The sequence below is a fragment of the Triturus cristatus genome, chromosome 7 (genome assembly GCF_964204655.1).
Source record: "Triturus cristatus chromosome 7, aTriCri1.1, whole genome shotgun sequence".
NCBI lineage: Eukaryota > Metazoa > Chordata > Amphibia > Caudata > Salamandridae > Triturus > Triturus cristatus.
The window spans coordinates 307,480,284-307,504,549 of NC_140590.1; the positions used below are offsets into that span (position 1 = coordinate 307,480,284).

The 24,266-nt window shown below is 40.8% G+C and overlaps 1 protein-coding gene across 1 annotated transcript in view; it reads left to right on the top strand.

Moving 5' to 3' along the window:
- LOC146809528 (immunoglobulin superfamily member 1-like) overlaps positions 1 to 24,266 on the top strand; it is a 788,293-nt gene that overhangs the window by 47,534 nt on the left and 716,493 nt on the right. Inside the window, exons 2-3 of the mRNA XM_085614874.1 lie at positions 19,116 to 19,175; positions 20,224 to 20,505. Coding sequence (XP_085471000.1) covers positions 19,116 to 19,175; positions 20,224 to 20,505 — 342 coding nt within the window. The remainder of the gene's footprint in view (positions 1 to 19,115; positions 19,176 to 20,223; positions 20,506 to 24,266) is intronic.

A 24,266-nucleotide genomic window follows, 5' to 3' on the forward strand; every position in this document is an offset into this window, starting at 1 on the left:
GTGTACAGATCCTCACTAGTATTGAGGCCCCAGGATATTTTGTGTCCAACTCTAAGATCTTAGATGTTTAAGACTACTCTCATAGTGCTCCTTAAAGTGTCTTGCCACAGGGTAGCTAGGGTCATTGTTGGTGATTGCCCTTATATGCTGTAAAATCCTTTTATGTACAGGCAGTTTGGTGCAAGCTCTATATGCTAGGTTACAGCTGCATTCTAGGACTTAGATAGCATGATCTGTCCTGCATGTTAAGTGTTGATTGATAATTTGTAACCTATCATTGAAAGCTGTAAGGTATGAGGTTTCATTAGTACCAAACGGACATGCTTTACAGCTCAAGCACTTATAAAATCCCTTCCTGGCTGTGAGACATGTCCCTGTGTCTTGGTCCTCAGGATTATTTCTGACTAATGCATTGCCCATAGATGCCGTTTTTCTGTAGGTAATAGCAGGCTTTTTAGAGAGAGATTCACCTATCACTGGATAGTCCAATATAATGGGCCTGCTGCGTCTTATAATTCCTCTGAGTTGTTTCTCCTGCCTGTAATATGACATAATGAGCCTGATAGGTTCACCCGATACATTCTTGGGCTTTGCTTTATATTCAAATAAGTCTTCCCTAGCTTTCTGTCTTGATTTCACCATGGCTGTTTCAATAGTTTGAGTTCTGTGCAATCTCTCCAAAAATCGTTCTTTGCTCTCCATTTGTTTCCCTCTGCAATCTATTTCACTGCTACATATCCTCCTTATCCGCAACATTTCACCATAGGGAATGCTTTGTATCAGATGGGGAGGATGGGCACTGGACGCGTGTAATACAGTGTTGCTAGCAGTTTCTTTTCGATGCAGAGATGTCGAGATAATATTGTTGGCTACCGTGATTTGTACATCTAAAAACGTTACGCTCACCTCACTAATACAAGAAGTAAACTTTAAATTGACATCATTGATGCTGAGCAATCCAATAAACTCCTTAGCACTCTGCATTGTACCGTGCCACACAATAAAAAGATCATCTATAAATCTGAGCCATGAAATTACTTTTTCCGTATACATGGATTCAAACTGCATCTTGAGGACCAGCTCCTCCCACCAGCCCATGAACAAGCATGCATAGCTGGGGGAGAAGCTGGCCCCCATTGCCACACCCTGTATGTGTTGGTACATTTGATTCTTAAAAAGGAAAAGATTCTTTTCCAGACAAAAGTCAACATATCAATTAACATCCTGTTGTGTTGTGCAAATCTCAATGGCCGGCTAGTCTAATAGTGCTCCACAGCCCTTATTCCATCATGGTTCCTTATGCATGTATATAGTGAAGACACATCCAAGGCTATCAACTTGTATCCACTTTGCCATTGAATGTTTTTGATTTTACAAAGAAAATCACTCGTATCTTGTACACAGGACTCTAGATTGTGGACATGCACCTGTAAGAAAAAGTCAATATCTAATGACATATTTTCTAGTGGCCCATCACATGCCGCTATAATCGGTCTTCCAGGTGGTTTGTGTATGTCTTTATGTACCTTGGGAATAAAGTATATCTTAGGAATGGTGGGATGTTCCTTCTTCAGGTATTTGTATTCCTAGTTGTTCAACATACCTAGACTTTTCCATGCCAGCAACTTTGTAAAGAAAATATCTTGTGTGCTTTTAAATTTCTGGAAATAGCTTTTTCTGTAGCACTCAGTGTTATTAAGCTGGTCCAATGTCTCATTTATATAATCCTGCAAGGGCCACAAGACAATATTCCCTCCTTTGTCAGAGTACCTGACTACCATCTCCTTTTCCTTTTTTAGCTTTCCAATTAATTGGCCACATTTTCTTTCATGATTAGACATTTTTCTTTTAGCTTTATTGATGTTAATGTTCAATTTTTTCACTTGTGCCACTATTTGTTCGTTAAACACATCCAAAGAATCCATTGGCATGATCGGAGTGAATTTGGATCTTTCTTTGAAATGGGTAACCGGTTTAGTACATGTCTCATTCCCCGGTAATCCACATCCCGGAGAATCATTTCAGTGTTCTTCCTGTGTTCCTTCTTCGCTTGAAACTCTGTTCTCCCTCTCCAGATCATGAAGGTCCTTCAATACATTGCAATCAGCAGCTATCAAGTTTGAGGTATTTGAGACATTTAGTGCTGATGCCTTGTTATTCGTTTCTTTTGACTGAGACTGAAGCTGGTGAAATTTCTTCAGCTTGAGCTTTCTTATAAACCTATAAATATCCCAATGTATTGTTTTCCACATTGATCAATCACATGCCGCTATAATCGGTCTTCAAGGTGGTTTGTGTATGTCTTTATGTACCTTGGGAAAAAGGTATTTCTTAGGAATGGCGGGATGTTCCTTCTTTAGGTATTTGTATTCCTCGTTGTTCAACATACCTAGACTTTTCCATGCCAGCAGCTTTGTAAAGAAAATATCTTGTGTGCTTTTAAATTTCTGAAAATAGCTTTTTCTGTAGCACTCAGTGTTATTAAGCTGGTCCAATGTCTCATTTATATAATCCTGCAAGGGCCACAAGACAATATTCCCTCCTTTGTCAGAGTACCTGACTACCATCTCCTTTTCCTTTTTTAGCTTTCCAATTAATTGGCCATATTTTCTTTCATGATTAGACATTTTTCTTTTAGCTTTATTGATGTTAATGTTCAATTTTTTCACTTGTGCTACTATTTGTTCGTTAAACACATCCAAAGAATTCATTGGCATGATCGGAGTGAATTTGGATCTTTCTTTGAAGTGGTAACCGGTTTAGTACATGTCTCATTCCCCAGTAATCCACATCCCAGAGAATCATTGCAGTGTTCTTCCTGTGTTCCTTCTTCACTTGAAACTCTGTTCTCCCTCTCCAGATCATGAAGGTCCTTCAATACATTGTAATCAGCAGCTATCAAATTTGAGGTATTTGAGACATTTAGTGCTGACGCCTTGTTATTCGTTCCTTTTGACTGAGACTGAAACTGGTGAAATTTCTTCAGCTTGAGCTTTCTTACAAACCTATAAATATTTGCTCGCGTCTGCGTATAGTTAAAATTTGTCTCAGGACAGAAAGACAGACCCAGAGAAAGCAGTTTTTCTCCCGCTGCACTCAAATCTTTATTTGCTAAATTGATAATGGTATTAGCATTATTTGGTGCTTTGGGACACTGTGTTGTCATGATTTACTGTGCTTCCAGTCCCCCCGTCCGCGGTCCGGACGGTTTTTGCTGGCACTTTCTGGCTGCTTGTCTTCTCTCCCTCCTTCTATGGGTCCGTCGTTTTTTACCGGTGCATTTCTTGAGCGCAGTGTTTCCCTTCTGCTGCGTCTCAAATAGTTCAATTCTTCCTCCAAAGTTAATTTGATAGCACTCTGATTGGATCGGTTCTTTTGGCCGGCTGTATCTGACTCACTCTCTAACGCAGAGCTGAGATCAGAAGTTGATATGACCTCTACTAGTGGTTGACCTTTGTCCTCCTTATGCGATACCTGCCTCCGTTTATTTGCTGTAGCTTTTCTAAAAGTGTCGAACTTACGGGCAAAGGTAAAGATTTGCCCATTGGCATAATCTTCATTATTTCTTCAAAACTTATACATTTTCCTTTGTTTTATTTTGTCCTCCTCCTTGTTTAATCTGGTCATCATTTCATCATGAAATTTTTGTTTCTGCTGGGAATCTCTGAGTGCCCTGATTTCTTCATTTAGGGTGTCAATTTTCATTTGGAGAGTACGTCTGTCACTGTCTGTATATCTTACCAATATGAGCACCAGTGTGCGTGAGGACTCTAGGTTACATTCCGCCCACTCGACCATCATCTCGGGATTGGGCATTTAGTAACTCAGGGCAATCATTATTCTTAAGCCCCTGGGATTTCTTCCTACATCCAGGTACTTTTGTAGTGAGTTGGATTCCCACCACTTTAACATCTCTTGGCGCATAAGTTTCTCCAAGACTCAAAATTTGCCCTTAAGGCTTTTAGCCCCCCACTTGCCTCTTTGCTGGCTCTTTTACTCACATCATGCTGCTGTGAGGAAGAGTCCAAGAACTTCTCCTCGGCAGCCAACTCGCGATCTCGCAACGCTGCAGCGGACATTGACGGTGTGATTCAATAATGCTTTATTTTTACAGGCTGCCCCCCCAGACTCGTGTAATCTTGCTGGAGGAACTCGCCCGAATTGCAGAACTCCCCACCTATATATATATGTATCTGATTCTGGTATCTCATGTTTTCCTTCCGTTTACTCCACTGCCACAACCGAAGAACACAGAAAGGCAGCACTTCACAGAAAGAGAGAACTCCAGGTTCTAGCTTCTTCTAGGTATTTTTAGTATTTTTTTTTATTATACTTCTTCACAACTTCTCAAAGTGCAAATATCTCTGCATCAGGAGAAAACAACATACCCGTTTCGGCAAGAGGCCTTCGTTTGGGTCATAGAGTGTAAAGTGCAGAGTGTATTTAAAAGTGGCTTGACCAACCCCTCCCTTCACCATAAAAGATTGTTTGTTTTTAAAGGAAAATTCGCCTGTTTTTTTGATAACTATGCCATAAAGTTTGACATTCAATGTGTGATTTCCCCAGCACAAGAAGCAGGTTTGTGGAAATTTGTTTGGAACTTTCTTAAAGACAAAGTATGTTGTAAAACTCAATTGTGGGATAAATGTATGGTAAAGTACCAATTGTTCTTACCAAGTACATATTATCAAGTATCAGCGTATCTCTCTGTGCACAAACTTTATAAAGTGCAAGTGCCTCTACTCTCTAAAATATTACACTTTTAAAGTACCCATAGTTCAAACAAAATGGATGTTGTCACATATTAGCATATCTCACTATACACAAACTTTATAAAGTGCAACTGCCTTCTCTCACTAATATAACATGATTTCTCCGTCTCCCATTGAGAATAAAGTGCAAATGCAATAAATATGATTATTAGCATCAATAAGAACATAGGTGCCCATGTTTGTAGGTTAAACGTGCAAGGTATTTCTTTCAGCACTGACATAAAGTTCCACTTTGAATGAATCTATATAAAGTACAGGTGACTCCTCTCATTCATGCAACATAGTTTCTCTATCTACCATTGAGAGTCAAGTACAAATGGAATACATATAATGATATAATCAAAAACAATTGAAAGTACATGGTATCTGTCCCACTTCAGAAAAGTAATTTCGATATATGTCATTTTGAATTATAAAGAAGTGTGAATGTTGGAAATTACGTAATATTTTTGATATGATCATATTCCACATTATTGTAAAGTACCATTTTCACAAGGTGAATATTAACATATCATTCCTACAAACAACTTTCAATTTGTCTGCATCAAAAAAATATAGTCCAATATTCCAGTCCAACTTAAAGTGCTAGTGCCAAGTGCAATTTCTGAAAAGCATGATTAAGACCATCCTGTGGATTGCATAAAATACCGATAAATACACATTACCCTTATTCAATTACATGTCTGTGATTCTAAAGAGGTACAAGATTTCAAAGTCGTTCTTTCTAATATCATGGGACCAAACAAGTACGAGCTTGATTTCCAATATGATGGTATTGCAAAGAACCTGAGGATTCAACTTCAAAAGATTGTATCCTGTTAATGCAAACATAGAATTTAATATATAAATTATAGAAATGTATGAAGCTCAGCATCAGTATTAAGTACCCATGGGATTCATCATAATTATCCATTTGGACTCAGCCTTTCATAATACAAGCTCACAATCTCCTCTTCTCAAGTTCCAAGGGACATGTTTAATGCCATAAAAGGGGAAATTCTTCAAATTACCCTCATGATCTTTCCAAATTTGTTTTGATATGGCATAGGAGAAATCTTTGTTGGTAATAGCTCTGAGGTGCTGTAGAATTTGCAACTTGAGTTTGTTTACAGTACTCCCAATGTATTGTTTTCCACATTGACCCATCACATGCCGCTATAATCGGTCTTCCAGGTGGTTTGTGTATGTCTTTATGTACCTTGGGAATAAAGTATATCTTAGGAATGGTGGGCTGTTCCTTCTTCAGGTATTTGTATTCCTCGTTGTTCAACATACCTAGACTTTTCCATGCCAGCAGCTTTGTAAAGAAAATATCTTGTGTGCTTTTAAATTTCTGAAAATAGATTTTTCTGTAGCACTCAGTGTTATTAAGCTGGTCCAATGTCTCATTTATATAATCCTGCAAGGGCCACAAGACAATATTCCCTCCTTTGTCAGAGTACCTGACTACCATCTCCTTTTCCTTTTTTAGCTTTCCAATTAATTGGCCATATTTTCTTTCATGATTAGACATTTTTCTTTTAGCTTTATTGATGTTAATGTTCAATTTTTTCACTTGTGCCACTATTTGTTTGTTAAACACATCCAAAGAATCCATTGGCATGATCGGAGTGAATTTGGATCTTTCTTTGAAGTGAGTAACCGGTTTAGAACATGTCTCATTCCCCGGTAATCCACATCCCGGAGAATCATTTCAGTGTTCTTCCTGTGTTCCTTCTTCGCTTGAAACTCTGTTCTCCCTCTCCAGATCATGAAGGTCCTTCAATACATTGTAATCAGCAGCTATCAAATTTGAGACATTTAGTGCTGATGCCTTGTTATTCGTTTCTTTTGACTGAGACTGAAGCTGGTGAAATTTCTTCAGCTTGAGCTTTCTTATAAACCTATAAATATCCCAATGTATTGTTTTCCACATTGATCAATCACATGCCACTATAATCGGTCTTCAAGGAGGTTTGTGTATGTCTTTATGTACCTTGGGAAAAAGGTATATCTTAGGAATGGCGGGATGTTCCTTCTTTAGGTATTTGTATTCCTCGTTGTTCAACATACCTAGACTTTTCCATGCCAGCAGCTTTGTAAAGAAAATATCTTGTGTGCTTTTAAATTTCTGAAAATAGCTTTTTCTGTAGCACTCAGTGTTATTAAGCTGGTCCAATGTCTCATTTATATAATCCTGCAAGGGCCACAAGACAATATTCCCTCCTTTGTCAGAGTACCTGACTACCATCTCCTTTTCCTTTTTTAGCTTTCCAATTAATTGGCCATATTTTCTTTCATGATTAGACATTTTTCTTTTAGCTTTATTGATGTTAATGTTCAATTTTTTCACTTGTGCCACTATTTGTTTGTTAAACACATCCAAAGAATCCATTGGCATGATCGGGGTGAATTTGGATCTTTCTTTGAAGTGAGTAACCGGTTTAGAACATGTCTCATTCCCCGGTAATCCACATCCCGGAGAATCATTTCAGTGTTCTTCCTGTGTTCCTTCTTCGCTTGAAACTCTGTTCTCCCTCTCCAGATCATGAAGGTCCTTCAATACATTGTAATCAGCAGCTATCAAATTTGAGACATTTAGTGCTGATGCCTTGTTATTCGTTTCTTTTGACTGAGACTGAAGCTGGTGAAATTTCTTCAGCTTGAGCTTTCTTATAAACCTATAAATATCCCAATGTATTGTTTTCCACATTGATCAATCACATGCCACTATAATCGGTCTTCAAGGAGGTTTGTGTATGTCTTTATGTACCTTGGGAAAAAGGTATATCTTAGGAATGGCGGGATGTTCCTTCTTTAGGTATTTGTATTCCTCGTTGTTCAACATACCTAGACTTTTCCATGCCAGCAGCTTTGTAAAGAAAATATCTTGTGTGCTTTTAAATTTCTGAAAATAGCTTTTTCTGTAGCACTCAGTGTTATTAAGCTGGTCTAATGCCTAATTCATATAATCCTGCACGGGCCACAAGACAATACTATGTGTGTTGTCTCACATGTTATTCTCTCCTTTATTTTCACTGTTTCTCCTGTCAGAGTTACTATTTCTTGATGATTTCGTCCATATTTACATGCCTTACATTTAGGACATTTGAAAAAAACATTTGTTCTCAACCACTGCATTTTGCTATCTCCTTTATCTGGTTTTTGGTAATAACTGTGTGTAAGTAAGTCCCCAAATGATGACGCCTTCCTGTAGGTGATACTTAGATGGTCTGAGGCATGAGTCTTTAGATCTTCATCTTTAGAGAGTAGCTTCCAATGACTTTGTGGTGCATCTAGAATCGCTCTCCTTGAGGAATTAAATTGTGTGATTATTCTTTTTTTTTCCTCAGTATTTGTCTTGTATTTTACTTATCGACTTTTAGGATGTAGTACAGATTCCCTTTTAATTTTTAAGGCTCTTGATTTAGCATTTTCTAGGACCACTGTTGGATAACCTCTTCTTAAGAATCTCACATACATTTGGTCTACCTGTGAGAAAAGTTGTTGGTCTTCTGAACAGTTTCTCCGGGCCCGTAGAAATTCCCAATATGAGACACTGCATTTAAGTGTTTTTGGATGGGCACTGTTAGCTGAAAGAATACTATTGCATGCTGTTAATTTGCGACAAAGGGTGGTACATATTGTTAGATCTTTTATATTGATATGTAAATCCAGATAATCTATTTCCTGTTGACTAGAGGCATAGGTGAATTTCAGTTGGAATGTGTTATCATTAAGCGACTTTAGAAAGGAATTAAATTCTTCCATAACACCTTCCCAGATTAAAAACGAAGTATCTATATAGTGCACCCGAAATACCACTTTGTCAGTTAACAATTTGTTGTTTTCAGACCAGATGTGTTCTGCTTCCCAGAATCCCATTGTTAGGTTGGCATAAGTGGGTGAAAAAGATGTATAGTTTGCTTTCCCCTTAATTTGTCTATAAAAATGAAGACATTGTTCATGAGCCAAAAACACATCATCTCTAAAACCATTTGGGTCTGACCAAGTAGACTCAAAGATCATGATATAAGTAGAATAGAATATAATAGAATATATATATATAGTGAGTTGATGGGTTGATACTTTCCTGTAAAAAAACGTACTTTCTTTTGGTAAAGGCATCCGTGGTAAAGGAATATGTGCAGTAGAAAAGTATGGAGGTAAATAGCCTGACATTTTTTCTGCCATGTCACCATTTTAGTAAAGTGACACTGCAGCCTGTCCAGGCTTAGGTGTTGGCAGTTTTTTTGCCTCCCGCCCACCCTTTCTGGGGGGTCTGGGGCGGTTGATTTCCTCAGGCTTGGAAAGTTTTTCTTTTGGGAGTTGGCCCCTTTGTTGTGCACAGGTGCGCTGTTGGGGAAAGCATGTAACTGGTTGTCGCTGGAAGCAGATGCAAGGCATGTGGTAGCTAATGTTTTACAAGTTTACAGGTTAAAGTTATGGTTGGGAACAAGTTAGTCCGGTAGCAGGCAATAACGGGAAGTTAAGTTAGGAGATGCTTAGTTAGGTAGATGTTTTTAGAAGTAGATAAGAGGTTACAGGGTTAACCTTCAAAATGTAATGATTGAATAGGTGTGGTAAATAGTTGCAAGGATTTGGAAAGGGGGAAATCTTAGGGGTGGGGGGAGGAGGCAAGATACGTGAAACATGTATAGCGAGGATTCGTTTTGTAAGTCAAAGGCCAAGGGTAATGTTTTATCAGGTGCGCCTGACTTCAATAAAGCAGGCTTTTTTCACACTTTTCTGAGACTTTTTGTGGTCTGTGCTGCACCCCCTACATTGGCCCAACAGAGATCTCCTCTATTGAAGGGCACTAATCAGGAATTGTTTTAAGATTAGGAGCCAATATAATGATCCAGGTCCCCTTCCAAATGCAGCTCTTGAAAAACACTGCCTACTGGTTTGGAAACATTCTTGGAAATTTCTGCTAATTCACCATAATCTTATCCTGTACAATTGAACTGGCGGGTTCAACTTCTAAACAACTCATTCTCAAAATATATTTTTTTATTATTGTAATGGACAGTGACCCTCAAAACGACTCATATGCAAAACAATTTTTTTTGTATTAAAACGGATAGGTTTAACATTGAGTGCTTCACACAGACATGGACAAAGGACTCCTCGTGTATTGCATGCACCCAAGTTTAAATTATTAGTGTTAAAGCATGTTTTAAGTCTTTTTGAAACTCTGTTATTACTTCAATGCATTTTAACATTCTAAATGGTTTGTTTGACTATGAGTAGTTTGGAATCACTATAACTTCAGAGGAAATTCTGAGCATCAAATGGGCAATATTATGGATACACCCTGCCTCAGTACATTTTCACTCCTCAAGAAGAGAGAACATGCTCATTAAAGCAGTGGTGGCTGGTGACTTTTGAAAGTGGTAAGCCGTAAAATTTGGGAATGAGTGTTACATCACAAGCAAGCTTGATTTACATCAGACTGGTTTGCCTCCCAATAAAATTAAAAGAAAACTGTGGCAAATCTGGCATTTAGAAGCAAATTTGAGAAAGCATGATGATTTATAAAGCAATTGTAAATGTGTACTCTTTCACTATTTAGGCACATTAAAACTGTCCCATATCTTACTGCACTAAACATATTCATCTGTTTGACAGTTCGACAAGTGAAGTTTTCAATTATCTTACCTGCACACTTGTCTGTTTCTGCACTGCAATGTAAGAAATTGGGTTATTAGTTGGGCAGGATGCCAGTCCTGCACAAGTAATAAATACACAATTGTTTGCTACCTGAGAACCAAGTGGATCATTGTAGAACTTGATTTTCTCAGGATAGCAAAGTAGAGAAGTCCAAGTCCTACAATTCCCATATCACACCTGGTCAAATCCTTAAAAGTCATCTGGAAACACTCCAGGATGTGGACTTTTGGCGCAGATAATGCAGATGGGCTCTGTTAACCTGTAGCTTGCAGGGAGACCACTCCTTAATCCTTCTAGAAGCCAGTCTCCAGGGCTGTAGTTCAGATTGTGCAGCAGGCGCAGCCATTCACAGCGCAGGCCTTTGGGTGCAGCTCCAGATTCCAGCAGGGCAGTCCTTCTTCTTCTTGTAGTTTTCAGGCAGCAGATCTGAGAGACTATGCAGCTCTCACTATTTAGTGTTCTGGTATGACAAGCAGGGAGACACCTCTGTCCAATGAGATGCTGGGTGCCACCTAAAAGCATGACAAATTCCTCTAAAGTGTGGCTTCTACTTGTCCCACAAAGCACTGCACTTCCAAAATCCAACATGGATGATTTATCTCCAGTGGAGTAAGAGCTGGCTAAAGCCACCCACAGTATGACTCATTTCCATTGCTCTCCTCTCCTGACCTCTGAAAATTCCTGTCCTAAACCTGCCATCAGGCTGGGGGCACAACATGTGGGGGTAAGTACGCCTGGCAACACCTTACTGATCTGGTCTCTCTTTGAGCTCAGTTTGATTTACACAGCCCCCTTTTTATGGCCTATCCTCCACAGCTTTAGAGCTCTCTCCATCAGTTAATCTCTTCTCCGGCCAGGCCACTTATCACCTAATCAAAGCAGCCTGGCTAAGCAGCAGAGACCACTAGAAGGCTTGATTTTGGCTTACAGAAGAGAAAGTTCTATAAGTTCTCTTCTGTACTAAAGTGGCAAGTTGTTGAATTTAACAATACAAATCTTTTAGGTCTTTGAATGAAATGTTTGCTCCTTTCCTAGCAATAATTATACCTAAATAAAATATTGCAATGTTAGCCTATGGAGCTAAGTATCTACAATGGGAAAAATTAATTGGGCAGTTTTTCCCTCACCAGGGCACATAAAACATTGTTTATAAGGTCCCTGCTTATAGTTCCAATGCCCCCTACCCTTGGCCCACCTAGGGTAGATCTTGGGGGCACCTAATATGTAAATATAAGGTAGATTATATCTTTTAAGGTGCCCAACTACCAAAGTAGAATTGGCATACAATTGACTTTTAAAGACAGTCAGCAAAGGAATGCTGCCGTTACCATGACTGCGGGAACTCAGAAGAGCACACATACAAGTACAGGAAATCTGCTGGTCCACTAAACGTCCATGCCCTATTATATACTATGGACTTATAGGTAATTTATACCCCCTAGCCTTATTATACACTAGGGACTTTGGGGCTTATAGGGTCTGTGAAAAACAATTGTGAGAATTTACTTTTAAAGACAGGCTGCAAGGCAGGACGGCCTTTAAAAGGACAGCAGTCACAGAGCAGTGCACACATGCAAGTGCAGGAAATCGGCTGGGCCTCTAAACCTCCATGCCCTAATATATATTATAGGAACTGATAGGTAGATTAAATCCCCTGGCCCCATTAGCTACTTGGGACTTATAGGGTCTGTCATTGCCAATTTAAGTGTACCCTATCACATGTAGCTTTTTAATCATAGCACTGGCCCTGGGCCTGGTTAGCAGAGGTCAGGGTACAGTCAGAGTCAGCCACCTCCAGTATCATTCAGTAAAAAATGGGGGTGAACAGGCCAAAAGGATGATGTGGCATCTTGGGTGTAATTGTAATGTTTCTCTGGCACCTGGTAATCTCTTGCCTAAGATGAGGTTGTAGGAATGTTCAGTATGTTGCCTAGGTAAGAGAATGCCATGTTGTAAGGAGATTCTAACTACTGTGGCAGTTGAGAGGACAAACTGTGAGTGTCAGAGTTGGATGTAGGATTGGATGGGTCCCATTGTACCTTATGAATACACCTGCCTTTATTTGAAGAACTTCTGTCTCCTAATGGTCTTACTTCGGTGATAAGAAGAATCTTACATTGGCGTAGTCGGCAGGATGGACTTTGAAGGGACCCAACTCCCATAATGCTCTGTTCGTTTTAAGGTACTGTGTGCACTGTTTCTGGGGCTGGGAGCGTTCGCCGTGAGTGCTTATGTCTGTGGAATGGTGGCTAAAATCGTCACGGGCTCGCCCCTAAAAGATAAAATTAAAACTTAACTTTGGGCAGAGTGCTTCATCTTTAAGACATCGTTACCTGGCTGCAACGCTGAGCTTTGTGTATAAGGTGTGCCCTGTTGGAGCTCTGGGGTACAAGTAGAGTTCGTCTCTAAGGTACTGTGTTGTTAACTTCTGGGGGCTGGGAGCGCTCGCCGTGTATGCTTATGTATGTGGTGTCATAAGATCGTCACAGGCTCGCCCCTAAAGAATAATGTTAGAAATTAATTGCTCCGAATGATTTGAAAGCTTCGTGAACAAAAAATCGCTGTACCTGGCTGTTACACTGTGCTTGTGGAGGAGGTGTGCCCGTGTCCTGTTGGAGCTTTGGGGTTCAAGTGGGGTCTTCCTCACGATCCTGCTGCTGCTTGGGAGGAGATCTTCATCTGCCGTGTTCCCAGTGCATCTGATGACGTAATAGAATCCCACTCGGGGATTCAGTGACTGACAGCGTTGTCTTTGTGTGCGTCATCTCAGGAGTTCGAAGGCTCGCGCATGCGCAATAGTGGTGTTCAGCAAGGTCCGGTGTCTCTGACGGAGTTCGTGCAGTTAACGCATGCGCTAAGCTGTTTCTGCAAGGGGCTGTGTCTATGCCTCTGGGAATGAACGTCAGTTTCAACATTTGAAGACTGTTTTTTGCTTCAGCTTGTGGTGAAAGCGAACGACAGTCTGGGGAGGAAATCGATCGACAGTTTTTTTCTTTTTCTCTCTCAAATTAAGACTACTTCTGCAGTGTTGTGTACAATATTTAGAAAGCTTGTATTTTAATTTACAACGTTGTTCACAGTTTTAAGTCTTGATTAACAGTGACATTTATAGGGGTGGGCGGAATTTGCGGAATTAACCTTCGCAAATTATCGCGAGAATGTTTAAAATTATCGCAAACAAGCAGAAATATCGCAAAGATGCGGAAGTTTTTTTCCGGCATGTTCGCGAGATTTTCTGCATGGTTGCGGGTCGCCAACTTACCCATGTGGTTGCTTGCGGGCGCGGCCATCTTGTTTTGAGTTGTTCTCGCGGTGCATGATCGCGAGAAGAAAGACGTGATCGCGCGACGCATGACGTCACTGCGGGCGCGAACTGTCGCGAGACAGCGCAAATGGCTAACATCTCATGGAGAACGCGACCGGATCAAGAAAACTTGTCGGCGAACGCAGGGATTCAGGTAAGGCGATCGCGCGCGCGCGAGAATGTATCATTTTACAGCGCGAGCAAGAAACAAATTATCGCCAAGCTGCGGAAACCGGAATTTTTGACATTTTCGCGCTCTCCGCGGAACGCAAAAATGTCAAATTATCGCAATTTCCGCGAACGGAACGAAATTTTTGCCCAGGCCTAGACATTTATTTATGTTTCATGAAATTTTGCAGATTCATTGCTGCCATCTCCTGGTCAAAGTGTGTAGTTGACATTTAATTCTATAGTGGAGTTAATGGAAAATATTTCATTTTCATGTAATTTCCAAATCAATTTTCTGTGATTTTAACGGTCTCAATCATCTAATTGGAACTTGATCTGCAGTTGCATACGTATTTATATAAGAATGCAGAATGTGACTGCTCCTCCATTTTTTTTGTCTGAACCTGGGGAACCAACTATCAGATGGATAAAGTGGAAGAAGGTGTTTGAGCGGTATGCTAAAGTTTGTGGTGCGAATCTGGGTGCAGAGCGGAAAACGGCTCTTCTCTTACATTTTCTTGGGTCTGAGGGCCAGGATTTTTTTGATCATTTAGCTGATCTTACTGTGGCGGAAGCCAGGGGTTTGAATGAATATGATGTGTGGAGAGGTGTGGCTCACTGGTTAGAGGTGGCAGATCCGTAAGCAGAGAATCGGCCAGGGACCAGGGTTCAATTCCCGACGCGGCAGGGTTGTGGACCAGGGTCAAAACGGACTCGATAATTCTCGCCTCGGTACCTACTCTAACCAGGAACACACTCGGCAACTCTGGGCATTAAGCTTGCCTCATCTCTACAACGGCCCCCCACAGACGCCAGGGATGCCTGGTTTCACCTTGGAGATACCCAGAAAGGGACCATCTCACAGGGATAGCCAGGACGGGTTCCCCAGCGGTCTATAGCGCCGCGACACTTCCGAGTAGCTGTGCGCTGTATAAATGAAAATAACATAACATAACATAACATGTGTGCATTAAGAAGTTAGATAATCATTACTTACCCAAGGTTAGTACAATACTTGAAAGATATCAGTTTACTAAAAGGGTACAGAATGATGGTGAGTCAGTAGAAATGTATGTTACACAACTGAGGAAGCTAGCGTCTTCTTGTAAATTTGATCAATTGTTAGAGGAGAGATTGAGAGATCAGTTTATGTTGGGGTGCAACTTGGAAAAGGTTCGTGAAGAACTTTGGCTTAGAGATGAACCCTCCTTGGATGAGGTTTTACAAGTGGCGAAAAGAATTGAACATTCTGTAAAGTGTGTTGACACTTTGAAACGGGACGTGAAAATTTCTGTACAAACAGTTAAGGAGGGTGTTATAAGTAAAGATGTGATGAGAGGAGATGATGCAGTCAAAAATAAGTCTAAGGCCTTTGTGCCAAAATGTTTTAGATGTGACAAATTGGGACATTATGCCAATGACAAAAAATGTCCAGCTCTAAAGGCAATTTGTGCAAGATGTAAGCGCAAGGGCCATTTATCTGTTGTTTGTAAAACAAAAGTTGCTCCTAGTATGGTCAAAACTGTAGAGACAGAGTCTCGTGAGGAAGATTTTGTTTGTGGACAAATTGTGGTTCAGATAACTTCTGATGTACAACAAAGTTTGAACTAAGAGCAAAGAACTTGTCCTTTGGATATAATACAAGTTGAGGGGGAAGCAACGAAAGTACTTTTTGATTCAGGGGCTAAAATTACCATTGTGTCTAAAATGTTCTTTCAAACAAAGCTTGCTAGGAAAGTCAAATTACTGAAACCAGATATACGTCCTTTAGCATATGGGGGTGAACCGATACCTCTTCTTGGGTATTTTCAAGGTTTAATTGAATATGGTGGATGCTATGTTGCGGGCAAAGTATATGTTTCTCAAAAAGGTGATAGCATCATCAGCTGGTTTCACCAGACAGATTTGGGAGTCATGTTAGATCCAGGGAGTCCCTCCCCAGTCATTCTTAAAGAGAAAATTCAGATGGTTCATTCTGATGTGGATGGACAGGTGGTGAGTGACATTAAAAGGAAATTTTCAAGAGTGTTTAGAGAGGAGTTGGGGTGTCTTAAGGATTTCAAATTAAGTATACCTCTGCTTCCCAATGCTCAACCTTCTATGTGCAAAGTAAGGAGTGTCCCTTTAGCGGTTAGGGAGGAGATGAAAAAGGAACTTGAGAAGCTCAAAGATGGTGGTATAATTGAAGAAGTATCAAGCACTGAGTGGCTTGCTCCGGTTGTAGCCGCACGCAAGGCCAATGGATCCTTGCGTTTGTGTGTGGATTTAAGACAGTTAAATAAGTGGGTGATTGTGGATAGGTATCCTCTTCCCAACATATCAGAGTTACTCACCTTACTTGGTGGAGCGAAGGTTTTTAGCACGATTGATTTGGCCTCTGCGTATCGCCAGATTGAGCTTGAGATGTCATCGAGAGATTTAACTTCTTTTATTACGCCTTTTGGAACTTTTAGATTTGTTCGTATGCCGTTTGGGTTAGTGTCGGCGGCATCTGTGTTTCAACGGGCAATGGAGAAAGTTCTTGATGGGTGTGATGGGGTTTGTGTCTATCAGGATGACATCTTGGTGTTTGCAAAGGATCATAAGGAGCATAGGAGGATTCTTTATGATGTTTTGGGGAGACTTGAAGGTGCCAATTTAACTATAAAGTTGGAGAAATGCCATTTTGAAACCTCCTCGATTCATTATTTGGGACATACAATCTCAGGTGCAGGGATCTCTCCAAAGCCAGAGTTGGTTAACACGATTTCTCACATGCCACCTCCTTCTTCTAGAGAGGAGCTTATGAAGTTTTTTGGGATGGCTGAATACTATAACAAGTTTGTAAAAGGTTTTGCAGAACACTGTTCAAGTATGAGAGCGTTGTTGAAGAAAGGTGTAGAATTCAATTGGTCTCAGGAGTGTGATGAAGAATTTGTTAAGCTTGAGGAAAAACTTCAGAATGCACCTAATCTTAAAGGTTTCAATCCTTCTAGGGCTTCTGTGGTAACCACGGATGCGAGTGTAAAAGGGTTGGGTGCAGTGTTACAGCAGGAGGGTGAGAAAGGTTTGGAAACCATAACTTTTATTTCTAGAGGATTGAAGGATACGGAAACACGTTACTCAGTTATTGAGCGTGAGGCTCTTGCTGTGTTTTGGGCAATTCGCAAGTTGAAGAAATTTTTGTGGGGTACACAATTCTTGGTCAAATCTGATCACAAGCCTTTGTGTGAGATATTTTTGAGGAAGGGTATTGATCAGGTTTCTGGGAGAATAAGTAAGTGGGTCATAGCTCTTCAAAAGTATGATTTCGAGATGAAATACATCCCAGGTATTGAGAATACTGTGGCTGATACTTTGTCTAGGCTGGTTGCGGAGTCTAGTGTTGAAGATGACATGGATGATTGGGTTGAGAGTGATGTGCATGTATGTTTGGTTACTGGTGGTATCATTGGTGAGGATCAGTGGCGGATTAAGCTGTCACAGGATCCTGTTTTATCAGAAGTGATGTCTTTAATGAGGAATGGATGGAACAAGAAGAATGCTGGGTCTTTGGAAGCTACTAAGTTTTGGGGTGTGAAGGATGAGTTGGGTGTCTGTGATGGGGTCTTAGTACATGGTACACGTTTGATACCACCATATGAGGTAAGAAAGACTCTAGTGGATATGGCACATGATTCGCACTCAGGTATGTCAAAGACGAAAGAGCGACTTCGTGCCACGTATTGGTGGCCTGGTATGGACCTACAGGTTGAAAGGGTTGTAAGAGATTGTAGTGTCTGTGCGGCTAGTGAAAAATCAAAGCTTGTTCGAGTTCAGCCCAGGATCATCAGGGAACTTCCAAGAGGACCTTGGAAGGAAGTAGCACTGGATATTTTGGGTCCTATTCATTACAATGGTCAACAGAGTTTTATTATTGTGCTTTTGGATTTATTCTCGAGGTGGCCTGAGATACAGTTTACAACTGGGATAGAAACTTGTCATGTTATTAAGTTTCTTGAAAATCTCATGAGTAGGGAAGGTTTTCCAGATTCTATACTGACGGATAATGGGGTGCAGTTAGTCTCGAAAGAAATGGAAACGTTTCTTAAGAATAGAGGCATAAAACATAAAAAATGTGCCCTGTATCACCCATAAACCAATGGAATGGTTGAAAGATAATAGGGTGATTAAGGAAACGATTTCTTTGGCTAAAAGTTCTGGTAAGAATTGGAAAGAAGAAGTCTTGAGGAAAGTTGAAGACTATAGAATGACTCCACACAGCTCAACGGGTCAGTCTCCCTTTGTTCTTTTTAGGGGAAGGGCTCCTTGTACTCTGGTGGAACCTTCATGGGTTCGACGTTTGGGTGTTACCTTTTCTAGTCCCTTTGAGGGTAGTGATGAGGAGTGGAGGGAAAAAGAAAAGAGTAAATGTTTGGATAGGAGGTAAATTTTGATGTGAGGAAATCTGCTAAAGAAACTAAAGTGAATGTTGGAGATAGTGTAGTTATTAGACTTCCAGGTTCAAAAGTGAAATTTTCTGAGCCTATGCAAGTGGTCAAAGTATTTAATAATTCAGTTAGGACTCATGATCATAAGATCTGGAACTTGGGAAGGATTTTTGTATGTTCTGATGTAAATATGGACAAAAAGAATATGTTAATAGATGATGCCGTTTTGTCTGAGCTTCCACATAAATCTGGACGATTACAAAGGAGGCCGGAACTTTTGAAAGATTATTGTACATAAGGTTTGGGTTTTTTTTTTGTTTGGGATTTTTTTTATTAAAGGGGGGAGGTGTGTGGCATCTTGGGTGTAATTGTAATGTTTCTCTGGCACCTGGTAATCTCTTGCCTAAGATGAGGTTGTAGGAATGTTCAGTATGTTGCCTACGTAAGAGAATGCCATGTTGTAAGGAGATTATAACTACTGTGGCAGTTGAGAGGACAAACTGTGAGTGTCAGAGTTGGATGTAGGATTGGATGGGTCCCATTGTACCTTATGAATAAACCTGCCTTTATTTGAAGAACTTCTGTCTCCTAATGGTCTTACTTCGGTGATAAGAAGAATATTACAGATGACTTTCTAACAAAGGCCATAGAAGCAAAATTATGGATGTCTTTTGTGAATCAGGCCTTAAAAAAATATAACAAAGGCCATAGAAGTAAAATTATGGATGTCTTTTGTGAATCAGACCTTAAACAAATATATGTATTTTTTGTGTTTGAATGCTCCTAATATGCAGTTTTCTTTTTTTACAGATTTAATATTGTCTGGACTAAATATGGCATCAGGTCATGGGCCTCTATTGATAATGCCAGGTATGGGCATGAAATCAACAACCATTTTTTCCTGCATTACAGACAGGGAGATAGTCCGGAGCTCCGTCAGATTAGGGCTGGGGTAAAGAAAAAGGTACACTCATTCAAAGAAAATCTATTAATTTAAGGTCACTTTCATAACTAGAAGGAATCTCACCCAATGGAAATGAATAGGGCAACATGTGACTGATCCTTACAGGAAGTTTAAAGGAATATCATTGCCATGCTCATTGACAGAGAGTGTGAAATAATGTAACACAGCCATGGTCGTTTCGATACTGCCTTTCTCCTTGGAAGTTAAGGCAACTCTCTAGGCCTCTTTATTTGTAATTGAAAGGCAATTACATTGATTCATGGTAGCCTATTTGGCTATGTTTAATTGATAGGGAGTTCTTCTTAGTAGAAGAGATAGTCATCAATGTAAATCATTTTTACAAAAAGACTGCCTCTTTCATTCTATTGATGCACAGCCTCCCTCACAAGAGGATCTTGTGCACTGCCTTAATGGAAGCCAGTCTCATTCAGCTAGAAGAGTCACAGGGCATGATACATGGTTTGGCGGGCGGGAGTCCATCAGTCAGTGTGGTGGTGGTACAAATTTAGAGATCACCACAGCCCCAGCTGTGACGTCTATAACTTCAGAGGAACCACTGTTACTGTGGTTACTCTGAGGGTGCACAATGTTTGTTAGGCAACTATGAAAACCCAAATACTTTGACCCTAATGACCCACACCCCGGGTGTTTTTTTTCATCGGTGTAGGGGTCATTATTATTTTTTTTCTGTCAGTGGCTGCCAGGTTTTTCCTAGTTGTGTCAGACATTAAAATAAAGCCATCCCACTGTCTGGTCTAAATGGCTTTCCTTCAACACGTTTGTGCATTATGCATGTATTGGGGAAGCCATAGGGGAGAATCCCATTTCCATGTCATCAATCCTACATATAAGCTTGAATCTCACATAATTGCAGACACACAAACATAGACTTAGGGTTGAGGTGATTGCAGCACACAGTTTACTCTTTCTAACTTTCTTTTACTTCTTCTTTAGAGCTTGATCTGAAGCCAGAATTTTCTGTGATGCCTGACCGCCATACCATCATGGGTGAAAACATCACCTTCATCTGCCAGGGGCCCCATGGTGGGCTGAACTTCACCCTCATTAAAGACAGAAACGTGACGCGGGAGCTGCCGTCTTCTGGGAAACAGGCGGAGTTCCAAATCGAAGGGGTACAGGAAGGAGATGAAGGGGAGTACTCATGTCGCTATCAGCTGCCTTCCAACTCCTCAGCTTTATCTGAGACCAGCAACACCTTGGATGTCACTGTACAAGGTAAAACCAATGCTATTCAGGCACTGTAGCAACCATCTGATCAGGACCAAATTGGGTGTGAAATTCTTCCATATGGGGTGTGGAATTCTTTCAAAAGTGATGAGCTTATGTATATATCTTAAAATCTCAAAGAGGCAGGAAACTGAAATCTAAAACAGGAGATGACTGACATGTCTCCGATGAGTCTGAAATACCAGTAGGGCTGAGGATTAATCATTCATGTCTAATGTGAACGATATACCCAGGCCTGATGTCATTTCTGGAGGCCTTGAAATAATAATCTCCCTGCTTTTTTAGTGATCAGTCAAGCCTCCACCCACTGCTCTCAAAATGAAATACTTCAGAACGTAAAGCAAGTCCACCTTGCATTCATGTAGTACTGCACAGCAACAACTTTATGGAACAAGCATTGGCAAATCCAAAAGGTTTTTAATTTAATGTAATGCTCAGTGACAAAGCTAGCAAAACATTTCTGTTTTTTATACTATTTTCGGACACAAATCCATCTGTTTAAACAGGGAACTTGTTTCAAAACATTCTGTCTCAGGCAACAGTGTATTCATGTGTTTATGATGTGGCACAGTCCAGAGACAAAGCTACAGCCATTTTGAAGATGGCTGAACACTCAAAGGACCAACATTATTTTATTATCAGAATGCAGCAATCACTGTGTCTGTTCTCTGGAGCTGATGAACAAGGTCTCTGTTATGAGTATCTATACTTCGCTCTTCAGATAACCAACTGAACCAAAGTCACCCTTGCAATACCCAATCTCTTGACTGCCTTGGAGCATGAGGAACAATTTTCCTTTTGCCCACTTTTTAAGACATAGGCATTACTAAGAAAAATGGCAACTTTTGAAAATATTCAGTGATGTTCCGCTCATGTCTCTTTGAGAGCGGTCATCTAGGCTGTCTTGATCACATTGCCCTTAAGGGAAAACACATTGGTTTCTTCAACAACATTTAGTCTACTCAGGAACAATATATTACAAGAAAAAAATGAAATATAAACACATTTTTTCCACCCCCTTGCGTTCAAAGAGAACCACAATATCTGTGATGGGCATAATGCGTCTCTTTGAATGCAAGGAGGCGGTCAAAAAATGTTTATATATTTTTTTATATTGTTTTTATATTGTTGGCAGTCCTTATAATCACCAAACTACTTTAAAAAAGACGGAATGAGCCAACATCAAGCCTAATTAGATGTAAAGTTGAAAGTTCTTCCCTAGCAGAAGGAAACATGGAAAAGCAACACATGGCAAGCAAAGGAGGGCACAAAAATTCAGCACAGAGCAGGCGGCTTTTTGGCTCCCCTCACAATTATTTCTAGCTTGATTTAGATTTCTCATTAACAGAAAAATACAATCATAAATCAGTAACTATAGAGCAATACGGACACTGCATTACATATTGCATTAGCATGCGATTATCACTTTGACTTTGTTATATCTCCCTACTAAACATTTTACACTAGCAGCTTAGTAGAATATCACAACCAGTACAATTATGTATTCATGGTAAACATATCTGTGAAGGAGTTGAGGATCTACAGATAATGACAACAGCATAGAAAGCATTAAGGGGCCGGTGTCCTGTTGATGGTGTTCCCTGGGCTAGGTAATACGCGTGCAGGTGATGTGATTAAAAAGGGTTGCAAGCATTGCCATATATCTGTGGGGCGTGAGGAGGATGCCTGGAGGTGGACATGGATTTCACTACTTTCATACCAGTATATGAAATCTTTTTGCCAGCTTAGAGTATTTGGAGGAGGCTCCCTGTCCCAGCTAATGGCTACCCACCTCTTGGCGCGTATTAGAGCTACAGGCGCAGTATATATGCAGGCTGCTTTTGTGATGTCACAAGCATATGGTGGAAATGGTGTGGCGCAGTTGCCAGGGTGCCTGACTCCGGACTACGGGGTTGACGGTTCGATCCCCGTTACTGGCGGCAGGTTAGCCGAGCACCATGTGACTCTAGGCAATAGCTTGCTTAATCTTCCCAACGGGACACCACTTTGGCGGTAGCTGTGCGCTTTACAAAAACTGGTATTTCATATTCCGCCAATGGGCTTGGTTCAACCTCTACTTATTTAATCGCTGCCAGATCTTCAAAGACTTCTGTCCAATATTATACCACAGGAGGGCAAGTTCATGCCAAATGTAAAAAGTTAGCACCTGTGCATTTAGAACATGCGCAACTAACATCAGTGCAGAAACTGAGGTGTTTTAGGCTAGCTGAGGTGTGGTATAGCCTGCATACACATATATACTGGATTGCTCTGTGTCGGCCAGTCATAGATGCCTCTTTGGTTTGAAAACAAAACTCAGGGACATAGCTTGGTCAGTTAGATTGGGGGGTGGGAGGGTGAGCTTTAGATTTTCAGACAATCAGGCTAGCATGTAATGTTTAAATAGGGGCCTAAAGTGCAGTGGAAAGGGAGAGGATTACGTATTGGTAGGACAAGTAAGAGAGAAGACACAATATTTTGTGAAAAAAACAATATTTTTGAGGACTTCCAAAACAGAGAGTGAGAGAGTGTGTGTGTTTTTCTCTGTGTTTGCAAAGATTACTGGTGAAATCCGACTGGCATCTCACAATATCTGAATAAAAGAACCTATACCCAACTATTTATCAGAAAATGCATTTGTTAGTGGGGTATACCATCCCAAACACCCCCCTTGAAGCAGCCTAGGATTAGCATGGCGGGCAATCGGGCATCGGCCGATGGGCCTCAGGCTGAGGCCAGTTGGTGGGCTGTTTTTTTTGTCTACTAAGGAGTCCACCCCTGGTGCACAGTGTGAAAGGCTGTTGTTACAGCCTTAACGAACATGACCCCATGCACATGAAGTCAGGCCAGCAGGCTAATGTCAGAGGCAGAATGACAATGAGCGGCTCCCGCGGTCACAGCCTGAGGTGTGCTTGCCCTCTGGCTTCCTTCAGGTGTGACAGTCTGCAAGGAGCCGCTGATGGGAAGCCATCAGCAATTACTTTTCAGGGGACTGCAGCAGGGGAGAGGACTGGAGCATGGGGTGATGGAGGTTGGTGAGGGGCGGCGAGGGTGTGCCTCAGTATATTTCTGTCCTTCTCCACTCCATGCAAGCAGAGGAGATAAATAAGTCTCTGCTCTTCTCCTTTGTTTGCCAGATATCAAATACTGCAGTCAACAGGGACAGGTTGTGGCCTTATTTGACATCAGTTCGGCTTACTGTGATCCTGGACAAAGCACTTAATCTACATGAACCGAAAAAAAATAATATGACCCTCTGTAATGTTATCTGGTGCTCACGTAAAGCGCTCCGATGCCTCTGGGCTAGTTCATGCTATATAAAACAGCATGTAAGGAAAGTGACACTATTTTTTCTTTGTTTTTGCTTTTACACACTAGCATCATTCCCTATTCCGAATGTACACGCGATGCTAACCGCAAGTAAAACAATAAACACATATGCACCTATCACCACTCTGAACATTGGAGGGCCTCTCTTAAGTACTGATAACAATAAAATAAATATCATAAAAACCCATGGTGAGTGCAAAAGGCAGTTAGCTCTGTGCCATATCATGTTTCCGAGTGAACATTAATCAAAACATCCACAGCAAACGTATGGATAAAAAAACACAATTAAAAGTGAGTTCCGGGGGCGTGGCCAACCATCATGGCCGAATGGACGGAACTCCTCTCGGCTCTGCGCCAGGCCTGATGAGCATCCTACCTCCTGCAAATGCCCACAACCGAGTCCCCCACGCTGCTGGACA